This window comes from Colias eurytheme, chromosome 6 (assembly GCF_061535395.1).
Source record: "Colias eurytheme isolate Ceu_HAF_F1 chromosome 6, ilColEury1 Martin Lab GWU primary, whole genome shotgun sequence".
Lineage (NCBI taxonomy): Eukaryota > Metazoa > Arthropoda > Insecta > Lepidoptera > Pieridae > Colias > Colias eurytheme.
In genome coordinates this window covers 12,507,542-12,528,999 of record NC_142985.1, presented here as the reverse complement: position 1 = coordinate 12,528,999, position 21,458 = coordinate 12,507,542, and the positions used below count along the sequence as shown (strand labels likewise).

Here is a 21,458-nt window from a genome sequence, read left to right as displayed (position 1 = left end):
TCTATGTTAATTAAATAAATCTCAAGTCTACAGATGTTTTTTGATAAGTCAGAGAAAGATTTTACTAGACCTTTAAAAAGAAAAATTAAAAAAATCTATAGAAGCATTTAAAAATGAACAATGAATTCCCAAAGACTTCATTACGCTGAAAGAGGGCAACGTACCTCGCTTTAACCTCACGAACTTTATGTGAATTATTAAAGATGTATAAAGTCGATATAATATTGTCTATTGTGAAAATGAATCATACCTATATGACACGCAGTTGGTAGAACGTTTTTATTAGATACCTAAGTTACTTTCTTGGTCTTCCTTTTATTAGATTTTAGCTTTTTAGCTTTGATACTGTGACGTTCATATAATTTGTGTCCTTCATTCCTACCGATCAAACAATTCATAAAATATTATATTATCTTTCTTTATACCAGGATACCTATATCGATAAGAAACCGTCGTAAAGCACCTACCACCTCCATAGTAGGTAGGTACAATAAGGCTAAGTTCATATGACCGCGCGGAGCCGCGCGGAGCCGCGCGGAGCCGCGCGGTAAGAGCATTCACATGACGGCAAATGTATGCGCGGCAGTCTGGCATCAACATTGCTTAAGAATGGACGTGGAGGAGGCAATTTGCTTATGGATTTTATACCGAAGGCTGAGACGTCGCAGAAGAAGACAAAGACGATACTGGGTGCATCCCATTTTAAGTGAAAGACTTTCTTCAAGCCTGTACATTACTTTATATCCCGACCTGAGACTACATGAAGAAAAATTTTTTAACTACTTCAGGATGTCTGTTGCATCTTTTGATTTTTTATATGATTGTGTTGAGAACGATTTAAAACCCAGTGAAGATGCTATTAGATATTGCATATCACCAAAAGAAAAACTCATAGTAACATTACGGTAAGTTAATTCTTTATTACTATAGCTTCTCTTTTTTCAATCTCGTCGATAAGCAAATCGATAGATACAATGTCGTCTTCGTCGGTGATCATATTTTCTGCAATCTATGCGACTATCCGTCTCAACACGCGCGGATAAACTGAACAGGTCGGTACAAGTTTGTAGAACTTGAAACGCGCGGTGCCGCGCGGTTTCTCGCGGTTCAAGAACCAGCGCGCGGGTCGGAGCGCGACGCGCGGTACCGCGCGGTGATGTAAACAATACTAGCTGTTTACTTCGATCTTGTACCGCGCGGTCGAAAGATCCGCGCGGCTCCGCGCGGTCATATGAACTTAGCCTTATTAACGATGAAAGCTCAAAGCCTAGACGGCCGTTGCCCTCGCGTTGTAAGCTCATCATATTTTTGTAGAAACACTGGCTCGAAATAATCGAATCAATTTTAATTATTCATTTAAAATACTAATTTATAAATACAAAGGAGAAATAAATTGTTAAATCATATACACAATATAAACAACTATAATAGGCTTATAGTGCTTATATGTATATTTAACAACGAAATAATTCGTTCATTTCATTTGGATTTTATAACTTTGTAAGCTGTCTAAAGGCTTTTATTGAATTTTCTAATAGGCTTCGAAAAAGGTAGAGGCTCTCAATTCGTAGCGTGTTTTATGTATTTGTAATACCATTAATAGATATGAGAGAAAGCTCTTTGAAATCATTTAGACTTGGTAAAATTAATTTTGCTCCATTTAAAAGATTTCAAATTAATACTAATATTATAAAGCTGAAGAGATTGTTTGTTTGTTTAAACGCGCTAATCTCGGGAACTACTGGTCCGATTTGAAAAATTCTTTCTGTGTTAGACATCTCATTTATCGAGGAAGGCTATAGGCTATACAAGATCACGCTTCGATTAACAGGAGTGGAGCCACGGGGGTGAAACCGCGCGGAGCAGCTAGTAGAAACTAAAATTTATCCACCTTTTAATCTTTTTGGGCAACAGCGCGGTCTTTAAAAACGCGGACGTAAGTGGTGTGCAAAAGCTCGTTGCAAAGCGAAGGCCGAATTTTTATTCAGAAACATATTGTTCTTCTAAAAATTATTCCATGACTCAATTCTAAAAAACAGTAGCACATTGCAAATTGCTACATATTAGGATAAACAATGAACAATAGAAACTTAAATAGAATTATAGTCAGTAGTCACACATCCAAACTAGAAGTTTCATAGTTGTTCATAAGCTCGTAAAATTTTTAGAAGCTGTGGTCATAAACTCTACAAATGTGGTCTCCAAAACTGAGGATACGACTAGATCGTGTGGAATGATTAAGACAAAAAGAGCTAGAAACAAGTATGAATATTATGATTATTTGTCTGAGTTACTCATGAAGACAGAAACAAAATTACACTATCTTAGGGGTATAACCAAATTTAGACATTTGACTAGGCAGAAATTCAAGATTTTTTCCTAAAAATTTGTTCCATTGTGTATCTTGATGAACAAATCTTTCTACCAAAAACCCCAGTAACTATTTATTATCTTTAAAAATTTTAACCGAAAACCCCCTATATTTTCTTTTAGAATGTAAAGGTCCAAAATCTTGATATTGTGGATTTTTATCGGATTGAATTATACGACAGACCTTCTATTGTTATGAGATCAGCTTATCGAATTGCTACAAATTATCCCAGTTCCGCTATTATCAATTGCGTAAGGATCCAAAAGTAACAGAAATCATCATATTGCACGCCTCATAAGCGAAGCGTTGAGGTGGGTACTACTGTCACTTCGCGCAAAACATCTGATTTTTCAAACTTAAAATGTCTTTATGTATCATACATTGCACTTGTAAGATAATACATACACACACATATTAAGAAAAAACACTATTTTTAACGTTCATGATATTTTTGATGTCATTTTTGTTATTTAAACTAGTTAAAAAACAGTTTAAAAAAGTTCTGTCTTGGACGTCCGTGTGTCTGTATGTGCGGATCCTTTTTCTTGTTAACACGATAGCGACCGAAATACTTTACTAATCGAGTCTTTTTTTTTCTCTTACGCTTGAGTATGCTCAGGAATAGAACCCTTTCATTTTTCAGGGTCTGATTCGATGTGGTTTAATTGTTATTAAATAAACAAAAATAATAATTAATAAATATTTATTAAAAAAAAATTATGAGGCGTGCACTTTTGGATTTTCCAAATTATTTTAACATTGCATACAATAAATGTCGCACTTATATTGACGCATACCGCAATGCATTTAATCTCACTTTGATTTAACCAAAGTCAACAAAAAAGCTCCATAAAAGCTTTCTATTCAAAGAATTATCACACGTAACAAAAAGTCGCGGCCTTCACACATACAATGTCAAGATTGCATTATATTAACACCGTTTGACCGTGACCCCGGCAGGATGCGAGACCAACGATCGCCACAAAAACTTTAAGGAAGTGCACAATTTATACGCGACTAGTTCCTTTTGAATATATTCAAATGATGAATTAGACAAATTGTTTAAGAAAATAGATAGCTTTACAAAAAGTCTTAGCATGCTACAAACATACATCGACTTATCGGTCGGTTAAAAGCTCCCAAGAAATCCAAACCGTTTTTATGTTTCTTCATATTTCATATTATGTATGTTGTTCATATTAAATTTACCGTAAACTTACATCATTTTACCATTAAGCTTCATGTCATAAATAAATAGCAGAAGCGCATATTTTATTTGAGAGTCAAATCAAAGATGCAATAACACATCTTAAAATGTAAATCTAAACGCGTCCTCTAAACCAACCAAACCAAACTTCCCATATAATCTTAACAATGTCTCCATTAACTGTATTCCCTCCACTAAGTGTATATGCTCAGAGCTAAGAGCATTAAATTTACATAGTACCAGCATCGCAATGTGGGACACATAATGAGGGCGAGCGATACAAGACAGTTGCCAAAGTCGACGCTTACGCAATGCTATCAAGCATTTGAAACGCGGCAGTAAAAAGCTATGCGAATTATCCCGAGACACACATTTTGTCTTGTAGATATGTTGTATTCATTGTTAGTAACAGGAGATCAACGAATTTTGACTAACCCAGTCAAATATAAGATTCAGACTAACATTAACGTAGAAATAGAAAGGCAATATCGGTGTTCGTAAATTGGTAAATCAATCAGAATAACGGTAATAATAAAACGCATCAATCAGTTGCATTTAATTGATCGTACATTGGAAACTTTCACAAATTCATTTTTGATACATATTATGTTGGTAGGCAGTTCAATTTCAAGGAATGGACATACTTCTAATCGTTCGAAGGAACTAAGGTCTCAAGGATCGCATATTTCACACCAATGGAGGACGATTACCATTTATTGCACTCATTTCCTGTTCTATTGATACAAAGTACAATTTATTGACAAAACATTCAAACCCTATCATCATACCTACAGCTTACGTTTTCTATTCACACATAGCATCAAAACGGAATAGTTGCGATAATATCCAAGTGATTATCGTCTACATGTCATGTCACGACACGCAACAGAGCGTTGCACTCGTGTCTTTATTACTACTTACTTTAAAACCGATTTATATTTAATGAGTGCAATGCATTTATCCCAATGATTGGTAATAGTCACGTAAATCGCTACACTTTTAGACCCACCTTCATAATTTAATTGAGTACTCGAGCATTGAATTCTATGTCTTTTCTCCCAATTAAAAAAAAGGGTAAACATTGAAGAATAAAACAATGATAATGGGTGATTATATACAGTTAAATAATCTATAGAAGGTATAGAATACGGTCACAATCAATTGTAAATTAATTCAATACCAGGCACAGCCAATTATACAAATTAAATTCAAACAAGTTCGGACATGTGTACACATCTACAACAAAACACTATCACCAGTTTTTTTTATCAAGCAAATGACACGGGACCGTTGACCTCCATCACTACAACGTGCGAATTGCAGACTTCCGACAAACGTCTGTCTCCACTCATCCCTTTCTTATACTGAATATTAGATAAGGACGAATAATGCTTGCGTGTCTGTTACCAGAGAATCGATGGCTTAGTGCCCTGATTTCGGAAATTGCATTTGTATGTTTGATGAACTTTTATGATTTACAAGACTTTCGCCACCCTCCGCCGTAACAATTCGAATGAATGTAATGAATGAAAAATAAGTTTTAATTGATTCTGCTTTGATTATTCTACGTACCTAATATTGAAATTTCTAAGCTTCTAGCAGACACATAATGCAGAGTTTACATATAATATACCGAAGAAAAACAAATATTTGCAGTTCTCATTTTGGACAGCAAGGCATTTCGTATTCAATTAATATTACAGATGACATCACTACCAGAACATTTTCATACATTCCAGAATTTCGCTCCATTTTAAAATATCTACATCTTTTTCACTGTAATAGAACGTTCCTCTATCAAAATGTAAAATTGAACCTAAAGTCAGACTAAAGACTTGATATAATAGTTTTAAATTGAAACAGCAACAAGCTCCAACAATTAGTACAACAATACAAGAGCTCAACAAAAGAAGCACATTATAATAACAAGTAGCAGTCGAACAGACAAAGAAAGACGACGGACACGTCATGAGACTAAAATTAAAGAACTAAAACTGACAACAGTGCCTTATAAGTTTTAAGCAACAGATTGTTATTTCAGATTTCGTTTAGAACCGTTACAATTTGACTTTGGTGAAGATCTCTGTCTCTATAATATGCTGATGACTCATATACGACGATGACGTCTTTACAAACAATTGGAGAAAAATTGTTAATGGGAGATTATAAAAAAGACATGTATTTCGCTGTTTAGTTTAACTATAATATTATAGTTAAGCTTTAATAGGAGATGATAAAATACAGCTATAAAAAGTAACGGTTGAAGTTTGAACATGATTGAAATAATTGAGTACGGGCAGAATTTAATTATCAACAAAATATAATCTCAGTTTCTAAAAGTAATACTAAACTTACTAAATTTAAATTAAACAAACAGGACAAACATTCAGATACTGTTGAACTTGAGGTGACAAATAATGACTAAGCGCATAAAGTTACAAATACGGAAACGGTTAATACTACGTGCACTTCAATTAAATAAACGGAAATCTTATAGAAATAAAACACGATGGCACTTTCACGTTTATAGAAAATCAAATTAAAAGGGACTTACCTTTTGTTGCCACTGGTATAGACTGTCGCGTCATATCCTAAAACAGAAATCAGAGTTATAGAAATTGTCGATATACTTTGCGATCTAAATCAAGCAAAATAATAGGCATAATAAGCGGGTATATGGACACTATCTATTTACAAATGAGCAGCGCACTTTAATTTTCAACTAGACTGAACTATCTATGCCACTAAAAGTTGTAAATTACGAAAATCGTAAACTGATAAGCCATGAGGTAGTAAAATTGCTTTCTTTCAATTTTTCCCCGCATACAAAAATGTAATTATATATGGCCAACTTTCCATTTGAGATGCGGGTGTTTGTAAACACCTCGCCAAGCTTCTACAAATTACAAATAAGGATTTGAAATTGGATATACATTAGAAAAGTATTACTGAACACTATGTCAAAATTATTAGGAAGATTGAATCAACATACACTTAAATATAGTAAAAGTTTTGGTAGAATGTAGATATTTGATTTTGATGTCATTCGACATTCATTATTTTCATAAACAATATATTTATTTCTATTAACCACTAAATACCAAATAATTAAAGCGTTTTACTATACACTATATATACAAGCCATCATCCATCTACCTAAAGTCTAATTCCTAAAAACTAATTTCCAACACCTACACATCTATTTACATTCAGAACCTGAGCATGTTATTATTCATTTACTATGCACAATAAACACGTTTTATCTATGTCGTTAATTAAAGGGCCGTAAGTCGAAGGCATTAATTCCATCACTAATAATGAATCAACATACGCAACTAGGCCAACGGGGGAGGCGCGGTTCGCAATTTCCTTATACTTACGCTGCACATTTCCTTTATGGGATCACGATATATGGCATTTCAGTTTCTGCTTTGTAATGTAATGAAAGGATCTTTGAATGATGTTAAACAAGTTATTTATTTTCATTAGATCCACTAAGTTATATATGTTTGGTCGGAAATTATTGATCAAACACAAATTATGAACCTCTTTTTAATTTTTTAACTTTTTAACACTCAATATCAACCCCAAAAGAAAAGTATGTTCTAATAAACAATTTCTTTAGTGTTAGCATAAAACATTGTAGTAAAAGCCTTCCCTTTGTCGAGTATAAAGCGGGCAGATGACAGCGTTAAAAGCCACTTTACGTTTGAAAGCAACGCTTTGTACAATTTAAGTGAAGGAAAAACTGCACTGAACCTTTAATTCGATCTTTTTACTTCGAGTTTATTGCTCTCGTTGCTTTACACCTAATTTGCATAGCTTTGCGATGTTTAATTTAAGAAGCTTTAAACGTGTTAATAAGCTTTTTAGATTTTAAGCTATTTCATAGCTTCTATCGCGGGCCTTGAGCGCGGGGACCGAATCGAGAAATTCCGTAACGAAAAAACATCACGCTCCCCACTCCGACGGACACGGAGGTGTGGCTTGAAGGCATGCTATGCAATAGCTTTACCGCGGCAGTTCCCGAGTGCCACACGTCTTTTTTTTATTTCTCTTTTCTGATTATAGTCTAGTTTGTTTTTTATCATGTCATCATACAAAATTCTGATTTATATGTAAAATGAATTTTTAAATACAACATCTTACCAAACAGACAATAGCTGGTACATTATTGTTATATGATATTCTTAAACAATTCAAAAGTATCTCCCAAAGGAGTCTGCAGTTGAATGCATTAACGTTTGGATTCATCTCTAGACATTTCCATGATAGCTCATTTGGGACTTATAACTACGCAAGCAAGCCTTTCTGTCTACTCTAACAAATTACAGTCACAACTATAAATAGTTTGGAAAATCCAAAAGTGCACGCCTCATAATTTTTTTTTAATAATTATTTATTAATTATTATTTTTGTTTATTTAATAACAATTAAACCATATCGAATCAGACCCTGAAAAATGAAAGGGTTCTATTCCTGAGCATACTCAAGCGTAAGAGAAAAAAATAATTTGGAAAATCCAAAAGTGCACGCCTCATAATTTTTTTTTAATAAATATTTATTAATAATTATTATTTTTGTTTATTTAATAACAATTAAACCACATCGAATCAGACCCTGAAAAATGAAAGGGTTCTATTCCTGAGCATACTCAAGCGTAAGAGAGAAAAAAAGACTCGATTAGTAAAGTATTTCGGTCGCTATCGTGTTAACAAGAAAAAGGATCCGCACATACAGACACACGGACGTCCATGACAGAACTTTTTTAAACTGTTTTTTAACTAGTTTAAATAACAAAAATGACATCAAAAATATCATGAACGTTAAAAACAGTGTTTTTTCTTAATATGTGTGTGTATGTATTATCTTACAAGTGCAATGTATGATACATAAAGACATTTTAAGTTTGAAAAATCAGATGTTTTGCGCGAAGTGACAGTAGTACCCACCTCAACGCTTCGCTTATGAGGCGTGCAAAAGACTCGATTAGTAAAGTATTTCGGTCGCTATCGTGTTAACAAGAAAATCCTCCGCACATACAGACACACGGACGTCCAAGACAGAACTTTTTTAAACTGTTTTTTAACTATTTTAAATAACAAAAATGACATCAAAAATATCATGAATGTTAAAAATAGTGTTTTTTCTTAATATGTGTGTGTAATATATTATCTTACAAGTGCAATGTATGATACATAAAGACATTTTAAGTTTGAAAAATCAGATGTTTTGCGCGAAGTGACAGTAGTACCCACCTCAACGCTTCGCTTATGAGGCGTGCAATTACAAACAAAAACATGACGTTTTATCTTATTTACTGACTGTCTACAAATTATTTGTAGGACTATCTATCAAGAATTCTAAGCGCCAGGATAATTATTAGACAATTGCTGCCCTTAAATAATGCGCAATTAATACCACAGACGGCAAAAAAATAAGGAGCCATCGTAATAGCAGTCTAACAGTGAATTATATGCAATTTCTAAATCATTCGCACAATTACACTTTTACAATAAAGATAAATTAACGTCTGACTCTGTAAATTTATAACCGATTTTATCCTATATCTGATAAAACTAAAATTTTTTGATATTTCGATGAGTATAACTTTCAACTACAATAAATGTAAATGATGATCATAGAACACAGCATGAACTGTATTTATAAACAAGACACATTAGGCATTATCTAAAAATTACGACCGAATTTGTATTTGCAAATTAATCAGCATCAACCGTTGCACACAATCTATTCACTTCAAATCGATAATAGAGCATTGTCAAGGATATAACGACATTATTCCGAAATGTCCCATTGAAATAAATTCACAAAGAGTAGGAAGCAAGCCCATTACCTTCATACTGGTATTCCAATAGCGGAATGGGCATGTGACTCATATGGTTAAAACGTTACCACCCTTATTACCATAGCGTTAAGGGCCACTATACACAAACCTGTCTCTGAATATGGAAGGTGTATTAACATAGCTCGTTTCAATTAATCGTTCACCCTGACACGAAATGTATTTAATACTTGGATGGCTCTATTTTTATAACCGATTGTTTTTGTGTGATGAGTCATTGTATTGAACTTGGGTTAAATTTTGTACAAAAATGTTGATTGTGCGGCTATATTTGGATTTTTATGTGCATAAAAATTATCAGATAATACGGAAAAGTAAAATATAAATACAAGGCTAATTTCTGCTGCGCTTTTGTTTTGATACGCAGTAGCAATAACTGTTATTGCAACATTTTAAGAAAAAGTTATAACCTATTGTTAGTGAGATAAGGCCCTTCTCTTCCGAAGTTGTAGTAGGTCACAGTCACACAGAAAATTGTTATTGAGAAATAGGTAATATCAAGTTTCTGTGACCATCAAAATTAAAGTAAAATAAATTGTGCCACCGTAACTAATGTATAATACAGACTATGTAACAAAACAAGATTGGAACGTGCTTTTATTGCGTAAACCAGTATAAACAAATTTGTTTACACAACAAAAACAGTACCAGAACAAGCGTCTGTGCAAATCATAGTAAGCAACGAAATAAAAACAATCAAATAAAGTGGAGTGTCGCTGAAAACAAAAAATAAAACAACGACGGACGGCGCGTCCGTCGCGTGCGGCGTCCAACGTGCAAATGAGTGCGAAATGCGAATACCGATCGTGAGTTGCGCACGGGCAGCGTGTGGCCGGAGTCCCCGGCGCCCTCGCCCTCGCCGCCCTCGCGCAGGAAGCCGCCGTCGTCCGACGACGAGCCCGACGGGTCCTTACCAAACAATCACGAACAACAGTGCAACTTACTAGAGAATCCATGTGCAAAGCATCCAACTCCATAATCGACGAGTGACTACGCTCTAGTTCTAAGTAAAAGTGAAACTGAAGTGAATATGAGTGTGGAAAATCGATCGTCCGGCATCGGATACAAGGTCGCCTGACCATCAATTACTGTCGGACTGCAGACACTACGGTATAATTACTTATAAATATACTTCACATTGTGTTTATTTTCTTTATTAAATTCTGTTATGGAATAAATCAAATCTCAAATTAATGATTAAATGACACACACGTATTGTTATGATGTTCGGCGTGGGCAAGCAGTGTTGCCTAGGTAACGGTGCTATTGAGTGATTCTGATACTACGTGCGATTTGCAATCACCTGCCAACTGAAGATGAGTGGAAACATTTCATACTCCTTTATTCGTTTAACTCGACACTATCACTTAGTCTTTATAAAATATGTGTTAATGAGCATGTTTCTATGAACTGCGTTTCTGGTCTTCATGAGCGGAAAGCACGGACAAGACTCACGTATGCCGGCGTCGCATCGTTGTAGCAACGTGCTTCGATACCCAAACAATGAGGGTGATCGCGGCTTGGTACAAAACGGCCTCACAAATCGATACAAAATCCGCTCCATTATCGTGAAATCGGTACATAATTAAAAGCAAAACTGCAAGTCATGACGTTATGTGAAATGCTTCACTAGAGGCAAAGCTTCTGTGGGACCCAAACGAGTAAAATATCTAACGTGTGCAAAAAGCAAGGTCATAACGCAACGTTTGCAATGCAACTCGATAATATTAATAAACCTGACGTAATCGGTTACGAATGCTAGTAATCATTAGGCCCTTCGCTCATGGAGCTACTCAAAAATGACTGAACTAATCAGTAATTACGATTACAAACCAGTTACAAATTGTATCTCGCATACAACGCTACTCAAGTTATAAGGTTTCAGTCACTTGTCAGGCCCTTCGCTCATGGAGCTACTCAAAAATGACTGAACTAATCAGTAATTACGTTTACAAACCAGTTACAAATTGTATCTCGCATACAACGCTACTCAAGTTATAAGGTTTCAGTCACTTCTGTTATTTGCTCGTTCATTTTTATCATAAAAAACAAAGAAACTCGGGAAACCAGTAGCGTGGAGACCGGCACGACGCGTCGCGCGTGATTGGTTGCTAACGCGTTACTTACCAGTTAGTAACTAGTCGCGTCGTGTGCGAATCTCCATAGAACATGTATGGGCTGTGACGCTCAGGCAACTCGTTAGTAATTTGAGTTTGTGACTAGTTCTTTTTGAGTAGATCCATGAGCGAAGGGCCTTAGGCCGTCAAGTTAGTCCGAACACTGATTAGAATGATACTATCGTTCATTGAGCACTAAATTGGCAGTGTAAGCGAGAGTGATAGGTACGATGACCTTTGAGTTAGTATTAATAGCTAATTTTATGGAGTTAATAACTACTATGCTTTCAGCACGTTTTTTTTGTCACATTTGTCTGGTGAAGCTACTTTTTAGTCAAAGCTACGACAAGTCACTAGGATCGTATCTTGTATTAGAATCATTTAAAACAAAATTTAAATTTATTTGCACATTTTGTAAGTAATAGTTACTAAAAGACCTAACTCATATTATAGAAACTTAAAGAATCGATCAATAATCTCTGCTGGCTCAACTCAATACATATTTGTGTATAATCTCTACTGTAAAACCCCAATGAGTCACTTTGATAACATAATAATTATTTCTTGGACAATTACAATTCCAATGTGAATTTACTTCGCTCCTAGGCGACCATAAAGAAGTCAAAGTACCTACTCCCAAATCATAAGTTTAGTGAAATCATTAGACAGACAGAGTTGGTCAAACATAAACTGGCCATAAAATGGCCTAGGTGGAGTACCAATTTTAACGGGCTCAATGCTTATAAATTTTTAAAGAAAAGAAAAAATTCGATCACGAGGCGGGATTCGAACCCGCGTCTTTCCATGATTCGAATTTATTATATTCTTTAAAAATGTGTCTATAATGTGTATGTGTCTAAGGGAAACACCGGGTGTTCAATGCTTACCCTGGCCAATTTATTGGGCATCGGCTGCAAGTGCGGCGTGTGCCTCGTGCCCACCAAGAGCTCCGGGTTCAGCGCGAGGATCGCGTCTATCTCCACCTCCTTGCCCTTAGTCTCGCCGCGCTCGTACCATTCCACCGTCACCGAGCGCGTCTCCAGATTGATACCGGACACGATCGCGGAGTGTATGCGGCCTGGAAATTTGTGGGGCAACTATTAATAACAAATTCTTAGCAAATAAACTGAACTTCAAGAAAATGTGCCAAGATTAATAAAGTAATTTTAAAATGAAATTTTGAAAAAAAGGATCATACGTGCTCTTTTCTACAAATGAAAAACTAATCATCTACATTGGTTTAACTTATAAAAAGTTATGAGTACAGAAACAGTAAAGATGGGATATTTTTCAAGAGAAATACATGGGATATTTTTCATTTACATCAATTTTTTGTGCGCTGAATTGCGGAAATCCTCTATATTCGATATTTCAAGACTAAATAAATTACACATCTACCAGACCAGAGGACGTTTATATTTGTTTTGTTTTTTTCTCATAAAATAAATATCCAACTCAATATAGGCCAATACGATTCATCACAGTCAAGATGTTTAGATGCTGGTATTAATAACTGAATTCAATAATTCATTTATTGTTTACACAGGTGCTCCGCGAGTCTGGTCTCTTTAGGAGCGAACTGAATTAAATTTATATACTTTCGCGAACTGTTTCTCTTTATAAACTTATATCTTTAGTTAAGTTTCTATAAATACCTCGATAATATAATTCGTAGAATTTAACATAAATTTAAATCATTGTATATTTATTTCAATAAAACACATTAAAAGCCCCTTTCTAAAATAAACCAACTAAAGACAGTAACCTAAGTTCATTTGAAAGAGTTGAAATCGTAAAATTGCATTAAAGTTGGATGGTAGTTGGTGCATATAGACACTCGTTATAGAACATAAAGGGAGGCGGCTAGACGCATAAGTAACCGCAATGTAGCCAGGATAATGCCAGACTACCTACGTTTCATACCCCCGGAACGAATTAGAGGGTTTGCGATAGGTCAAATCCTGTAAACCTTAGACAGTTAATTTTTAAAAGGGACCGTAGAGGACAATGTCACGAAGATAATGATAAAAAAACTATCACGTCCATCAATAAAAAATACTGCATTAATTGCCGATGAATTAATTTCTATGTTTCAGGTAACGGATCTTAAACAACACCCGGCACTGTGTCGATTTATCACTATCAGACGTTCAGAAAAACGGGATTGAATACACAAAACTCAACCAGGACAAGGTCACCGACCTCCGACAACCTGCCACAATGTTACGATATACGTAACACAGCTGCCCACAGAGGCATCTATTATGAGATGTAAACAGTTCTAAAACAGAGACTCTTGAATGCAGTAAAGATTCCAACTTATATGCAGAGAATCTTTCCCAGAAATAATACTTGTCTTACAAATCCAACTCTTCAAACGATGAAAATATAGTGTCGCATAGTCGAATAAAACTTCAGAGATGAATAAAGAAGAGTACTAATGATTGCTTAAAATGATTAGTTGTGCCTACGACCTAGCATCAAAACTATTTTAGTTTTGTAGCGAAATTGCACGCCTCATAAGCGAAGCGTTGAGGTGGGTACTACTGTCACTTCGCGCAAAACATCTGATTTTTCAAACTTAAAATGTCTTTATGTATCATACATTGCACTTGTAAGATAATACATACACACACATATTAAGAAAAAACACTATTTTTAACGTTCATGATATTTTTGATGTCATTTTTGTTATTTAAACTAGTTAAAAAACAGTTTAAAAAAGTTCTGTCTTGGACGTCCGTGTGTCTGTATGTGCGGATCCTTTTTCTTGTTAACACGATAGCGACCGAAATACTTTACTAATCGAGTCTTTTTTTTTCTCTTACGCTTGAGTATGCTCAGGAATAGAACCCTTTCATTTTTCAGGGTCTGATTCGATGTGGTTTAATTGTTATTAAATAAACAAAAATAATAATTAATAAATATTTATTAAAAAAAATTATGAGGCGTGCACTTTTGGATTTTCCAAATTATTTTAAAATATTTCCAAAATCATAGGGTTCCATTATTCTATGTAGATGTAGACGTTTAATGTGTAAGAATCTTACATAATTTCCAATACCATGAGTGAAATGATCTTCAAACCTAGCTCCTCATGGCTACTGATAAACAATTACAAGCAAAACTCATCCTTCCAAGTAAACTCATAGCAATTTTACATGACACAGTTTCAACACACAAAATTGCGAACCCATAGAGGATTATCGAATAAACCTCGCCATGGTTACGCTCCATGACCCGACGAAAGTGGAACGAACCGAAATGTAATGAACAAAAAGTTATTGGTAATGTAATGGGTTGCAGTACTTTTGGTATCTGGAACCATGCACTGCTGGTATCTAATCTTTTTCATTTTGAATTTCATTCGTTCATGTCATGAATTGATGCGGGATTGCAGGAGCACATTACCACGCCTTACCATTTCAATTTTATGACCTTTGTTGATCCAAGTGATTCATCTATTTTTGCTAAACGAAATAAAAGCCAGTGGAAGAATATACAGTTTCAGAGCACTTGACCTACAAAGTGTAAAAGCATATGTACAGTTGCTATGCTGCTAGAAAATTGTAGCTATAATATAAGGAATCTTAAAATGCTGTAACTACATACCTACCTCGTATTTTATTTTTTAAGGCATAATGTTTTTTTAGAAAACAAGTTACAGCCTAAATTCAAAAGGTGGAAGCATAAAGTTAATGTTTTTTATATATTAATTAATTAGATATAAAAAACGTAATAATTTTAGACAAAACAAACACAGAAAAAAATAAATATATCTTAAAAGTCGTTAAAGTTTGTTTCAACATGAAATAGAGATGTCAAACGTACATGACTCTATCGCCTTTGAAACAAACCAAATCATGTAATTTATTATCGGCTATTCATTCACAAGACAGGCTGATATGCTCTAATGAATAGCATTTTTCCGGTCCCCACACACAAGTATCCACAAACCTATACTAATATTATAAAGCTGAAGAGTTTGTTTTTTTGTTTTAACGCGCTAATGTCAGGAACTACTGGTCGGATTTGAAAAATTATTTCGATGTTAGATAGCCTATTTATTTATCGAGGAAGGCTATAGGCTATATAATTATATATATCATCTCGCTAAGACCAACAGGAGCGTAGCACTGCGGTTAAATCCGCGGAGCACAGCTAGTTAGAAAATAATTTGGAAAATCCAAAAGTGCACGCCTCATAATTTTTTTTTAATAAATATTTATTAATTATTATTTTTGTTTATTTAATAACAATTAAACCACATCGAATCAGACCCTGAAAAGTGAAAGGGTTCTATTCCTAAGCATACTCAAGCGTAAGAGAAAAAAAAAGACTCGATTAGTAAAGTATTTCGGTCGCTATCGTGTTAACAAGAAAAAGGATCCGCACATACAGACACACGGACGTCCAAGACAGAACTTTTTTAAACTGTTTTTTAACTAGTTTAAATAACAAAAATGACATCAAAAATATCATGAACGTTAAAAATAGTGTTTTTTCTTAATATGTGTGTGTATGTATTATCTTACAAGTGCAATGTATGATACATAAAGACATTTTAAGTTTGAAAAATCAGATGTTTTGCGCGAAGTGACAGTAGTACCCACCTCAACGCTTCGCTTATGAGGCGTGCAATATACATCAAACATCGCAGCTCTACAAATTAGGTGTTTCCTTCGCTTTCCATTCCTAAATAACAAACCGACATTGTAATTGAAACTTGCGGTTCGACCCAAGCATAATTTACTACATTTAATTTTATTTCTTTATTGCGCTGTTAGGAAACAAGCAATATGTATAGTTTTAATTTCTTCCGTTAGTTTCTACGACAGTATATCGCCCAGAAACATTTACTTGTGAACTTCGTTTCGTCTATTCCACCATTTGCTATCCCATTAGATTCCTAATCTGTATTTTAATTTACATTCTAATGAACTTCAAAGCTGCACGTCACAGCTTACATATTAAAAAATAGACGATTCCCAGCGCTGTACAAATTCAACTGCATGTAAACAAATACGCCAATCGAACTTGATCTGTATCTCGCGCTACTTTCCCTTACGCGTATCACCTTACAGGAGATCAAAGTGCGCTGGTCGCCGTTACAATTTTATACGCGGTGTCATTGACCCGTTAACGCATCTCGGCGCTAATTATATCATGCTCCTCACGCGCTGTGCTCGGCAATGCGGTGACAAATCGCGTTTCCGTAACGCATACTTTGCCCACTCCACTTTCTTTTTGCGACAAAAATTTGAGTTGCCTAGATGAAAATATTGCTTCAGCGTCAGGTCGTTCGCCTGTCCACTTATTTAGAAACTGTTGCTGGAATAACACGATGAACGCTGCAAATTAACGTCTAAAAATTATGATCAATAAAAGTAGCATTCGAATAAAATATCCATGCAACTAACTACTTTGTAAATACCCACTTGTGATAACAAAGTAAAAGAACAAAAAATCTAAAACTGCATGAAACTGGTCTAGCTGTTTTATTTTTTTATAAGATGGTCATAATCCGAGCAGATAAAAGATTAAAATTATTGATCTGTAGCAATAAATTGCTCGGAACGTGAGGATAATGCACATACATTTAAAATGTAAGTAATCGTTTGTTTATTAAAATCGCTATTATTGATAAGCAATAAAAAACACGATAAATCAATAGACAAGTCTTATGGAAGAAATTTTAATATACACGCTGACCTACAATGAAATGGGGATTATAAACCTACTTTTTACAAGCAATCGTATACTATCAATAAAAATCTCTACGTCACGATCAACAAAAACTGACCACATTTCGCGCAACAACTACATTATATTATATTTGAACGTACAAGCAATTCTAGTCCGGGATACATCGCCCATTTTTGCAAGTGATTACTATCAAGCTAATTTTTCGTGAGTAGCTTTATTTTGATGAGATGCCCAATAATTTCATGTACGAAACTCTCGATTGTGGTAGCTTACAGAGGAAACAAGGATAAAAATTTTTGATTTGACGGTTCTCAAATATTTATTACGCAATTTGTAGGACAATATGTCTGTTGAATTATATAAGTATTAAATAAGTGAAAATAAAAAAATCTGCTGGTTAGTAATCATTTATGATGACTTCGTTATCGATACACATTGGAAAGGGGGACTCTTTGATCAAACCATAGATTTTGTAGGACAAATATTTTTTCGAATAATTTAGATGATTATCTTGAGATTGAACAAAAAAAAACATTCAGTTAGTAATTAATATTTGAGAACCATCAAATCAAAATATTTTATCCTTGTTTCCTCTGGTAGCTACCACAATCGAGAGTTTTGTACATGAAATTATTGGGCATCTCATCAAAATAAAGCTACTCACGAAAAATTAGCTTGATAGTAATCACTTGCAAAAATGGGCGATGTATCCCGGACTATTCATGATTGCTACAATTTGAGTTAATTTAGGATAGCATCTTATAAAAATAGAGAGTACTTAGCATATATTATCATACTTGAGAAATCAATTATTTAAATCAGAAAACATATAGTTAATTCATTAATTTTTGAATTTCATTAAGGTTAGTGGAAGTAGGAAAGTTAGTATAGGAACTACACCTACCTATGCAAAAAATAAACAATACAAGAGGAAAAGTTTGAAACTCTGAGTGTACCTGGTACCTTCACTTCACCAACAAGCTGTAATGATTTAAGGTCAACAGTCAACTGCAGATTTGCAACATAATTGAAACTTGTTGAATGACCGACGAAGGTAGCCATTTATGTATTGAACTAAAATGAATAATGAATTTTGCAAATACCTACATAGTTAGTTGAAATGGTTTGAAACAACAAGTGAGATTGAACAGATGTTGAGAGCTCATGCAATATTCATACATTGTTTACATATTGCATCCATAATATTTAGTAAGAGCAACTGAAATGATAAACCGCATTTGCCTAAGAGGTTATAAGATACGTCACTAAATGCACACGCAGTACCATGTTTGGTTAACCATCTTCCGCTAAGCAATCTATCCCCTTAATTGCCACCACAGCATTGTCAAGTAAAAGTAAAAAAAAATGCAGTGTTCCCACGGCCAAAGGAATGACAAAGTAAAATGGCGTGCAATAACAACCTCTGTGTATCGCGCGTATAATATAATGATTATAGAGAAACTGGAGCACGTGGATGCCTCATTTCATGGTGTTATCGTATTGTCTGAAACGGCTTTCTAGTTGTTTGTTAACCACAGTATACTGGGCTTGTAGCTCAATCAAGTCTAATATAATAGCGACAGAATTACACACCACACACAATTGTAAACATTGCTAATGGGAATTGCCTGCCATATTTCCAAATCATTGAAGTTTAAAGACTGGCCACTGTTTCTTTCCAAAACTAACTTTAGTTTTTATCATGTTACCCGAACTTCATGGAACACGACACAAAACAGGTGACCCAAACACTGCAGTGGCCATAAAATCCGACACGTCAACACGACACCAATGCAAATGCAACACACGGAAGACATATAAACTATCAGATGGAGGTCACACAAGGTCAGGCTCGTGAAATGCCGCTCCATGACAATAAGCGGCTTTCGCTAACCACGAATCAAACTAATAAGGCTCCGGAACCATGTTTGTGTTATGCGCAATTACTGTCAGCGTGGAACAAGAGATCGTGATGCTTATCGTCAAGATTTATGCGCGGTTGACGTGTATCCGAATTCAATAAAAATTACATCGTTGATATCAACGTCTTATTTCTTACACTGAGCTTGATGTACCATAACGAACCATATTTTAAGGAATTTGACAATTTTAGAGGATTATATTGCATTCTTACACTAACATAACGTTCAGTAGGTACATTTGAAACATACAATTCTTATCTCTGTGATGCATAAACCCTCAATAAAATGCGTTGAGCGAGAATACAGTCTTTAGGCACGCTTTCGGTATTCATGAGAATTAATCAGGTATCGTAGAAACATTGGGAAACGTACATAATATGTACTAAAGCGTTTTGAAGAACCGTAAACTAGGCTTATCGACCTGTCCTATAGACAAAACAAGTTTAACACTTATACAGCAACAATAACTCAAATCGTGCCATAACATGCGCGCGCGCAGGAGCCACTCCGGTGAGTCAGCGAGCCGGTCGGAACCGGCTAGACGAAACACAGCCGCATAACGTTACCGTACAAAATATAATAACATGTACAGTTTATATAAATTCAATTACAGTATAAGCACAAGCTTTAGCAGCGTCCTAGATATGTTTTAAAAAGTAGCTCAGATTGTCTACGGGTCATTGACAATCATGTTCTTATAGATGCTATTGATCATACTAGACCACGTATAGTTTTTGGAATTATATTATTTCATGAGTTATCTCAAAATCATTTGAAACAACAACTCCAAAACATACTTCACAGCACTATTTTTTTAGGTAAAAAGTAATGTTTTTAATAGGTATCTAGTGTTTAGTTATAAATGTTAAAAATTCAAACCAATCTATAGAATTATTAAGCTATTGCATAGCTTCTATCGCGGGCCTTGAGCGCGGGGACCGAATCGAGAAATTCCGTAACGAAAAAACCTCACGCTCCCCACTCCGACGGGCTCGGAGGTGTGGATTGAAGGCATGCTATGCAATAGCTTTACCGCGGCAGTCCCCGAGTGCCACACGTCTTTTATAATATGTATATATTATTTCGAAATATTGGCACAATTTATATACATATATGCATATTTCTTATCTTATAATCGTTATCAGTAAATACTAAATACTCAATAAGTTATTGCGATCAAAATTTTGCATATTCCGTAACACAGTGGAACAACTGATAAGTTTGTTGTTCAGATTTTTGTACGATAAGTAATAAGTATAAGCTAACGACAAAGAATATAGAAAATAATTTGGAAAATCCAAAAGTGCACGCCTCATAATTTTTTTTTAATAAATATTTATTAATTATTATTTTTGTTTATTTAATAACAATTAAACCACATCGAATCAGACCCTGAAAAATGAAAGGGTTCTATTCCTGAGCATACTCAAGCGTAAGAGAAAAAAAAAGACTCGATTAGTAAAGTATTTCGGTCGCTATCGTGTTAACAAGAAAAAGGATCCGCACATACAGACACACGGACGTCCAAGACAGAACTTTTTTAAACTGTTTTTTAACTAGTTTAAATAACAAAAATGACATCAAAAATATCATGAACGTTAAAAATAGTGTTTTTTCTTAATATGTGTGTGTATGTATTATCTTACAAGTGCAATGTATGATACATAAAGACATTTTAAGTTTGAAAAATCAGATGTTTTGCGCGAAGTGACAGTAGTACCCACCTCAACGCTTCGCTTATGAGGCGTGCAATAGTTCAGAAGGCTTTTAATATACATCAATTTCAACAAAAAAAATCTCAACTCTTATAGGTATTCCCTAAAATTAATTCATCAAAGATACATTTAGAACAATCTGATCAGTGTGAAATCAAGGACTTCTTATCCCTCTTATTACGACAAAACATCGTGAACGATTTAGATGGATTTGAACCAAAGAAATACATGGAATCGTTAAAATAGGCTCTATTTGTAAGGAAAACAACTGCTCCGAGATAACTTGAAATAGGTAGTTTGAGAGAAGTCGGGGGCGGAAACCTTGAAGTTGTACATATTAATTTAGTGAAATAACATCACAATTTCATGACCAGAGGCGGCTCGTGACAAAATTTTATGGGTGTTCACTTGAAATAAAACACTGAAAATACATGGTGTAAAGCAGTACAATTTATCAAAAAAAATACTTATAAAGAAAATGCATACGTGATACGTCTTTCTTTTTGGTGTGCAAAAATATCTATAACTTAAAGCGACAAGACCGATAGACGCCA

General features: G+C 34.7%; 1 protein-coding gene across 4 annotated transcripts in view; it reads right to left on the bottom strand.

Moving 5' to 3' along the window:
• Klp10A (kinesin-like protein 10A) overlaps window positions 1–21,458 on the bottom strand; it is a 53,585-nt gene that overhangs the window by 20,921 nt on the left and 11,206 nt on the right. For 2 of the 4 annotated variants that reach the window (XM_090103253.1, XM_090103254.1), the window contains exons 2-4: window positions 12,449–12,639; window positions 10,246–10,353; window positions 6,133–6,169 (exon numbers count right to left, since the gene is read on the bottom strand). In XM_090103253.1, the coding sequence (XP_089959379.1) occupies window positions 6,133–6,169; window positions 10,246–10,353; window positions 12,449–12,639 (336 nt within the window). The remainder of the gene's footprint in view (window positions 1–6,132; window positions 6,170–10,245; window positions 10,354–12,448; window positions 12,640–21,458) is intronic. The other 2 variants (XM_090103256.1, XM_090103257.1) reach the window with 1 other exon arrangement.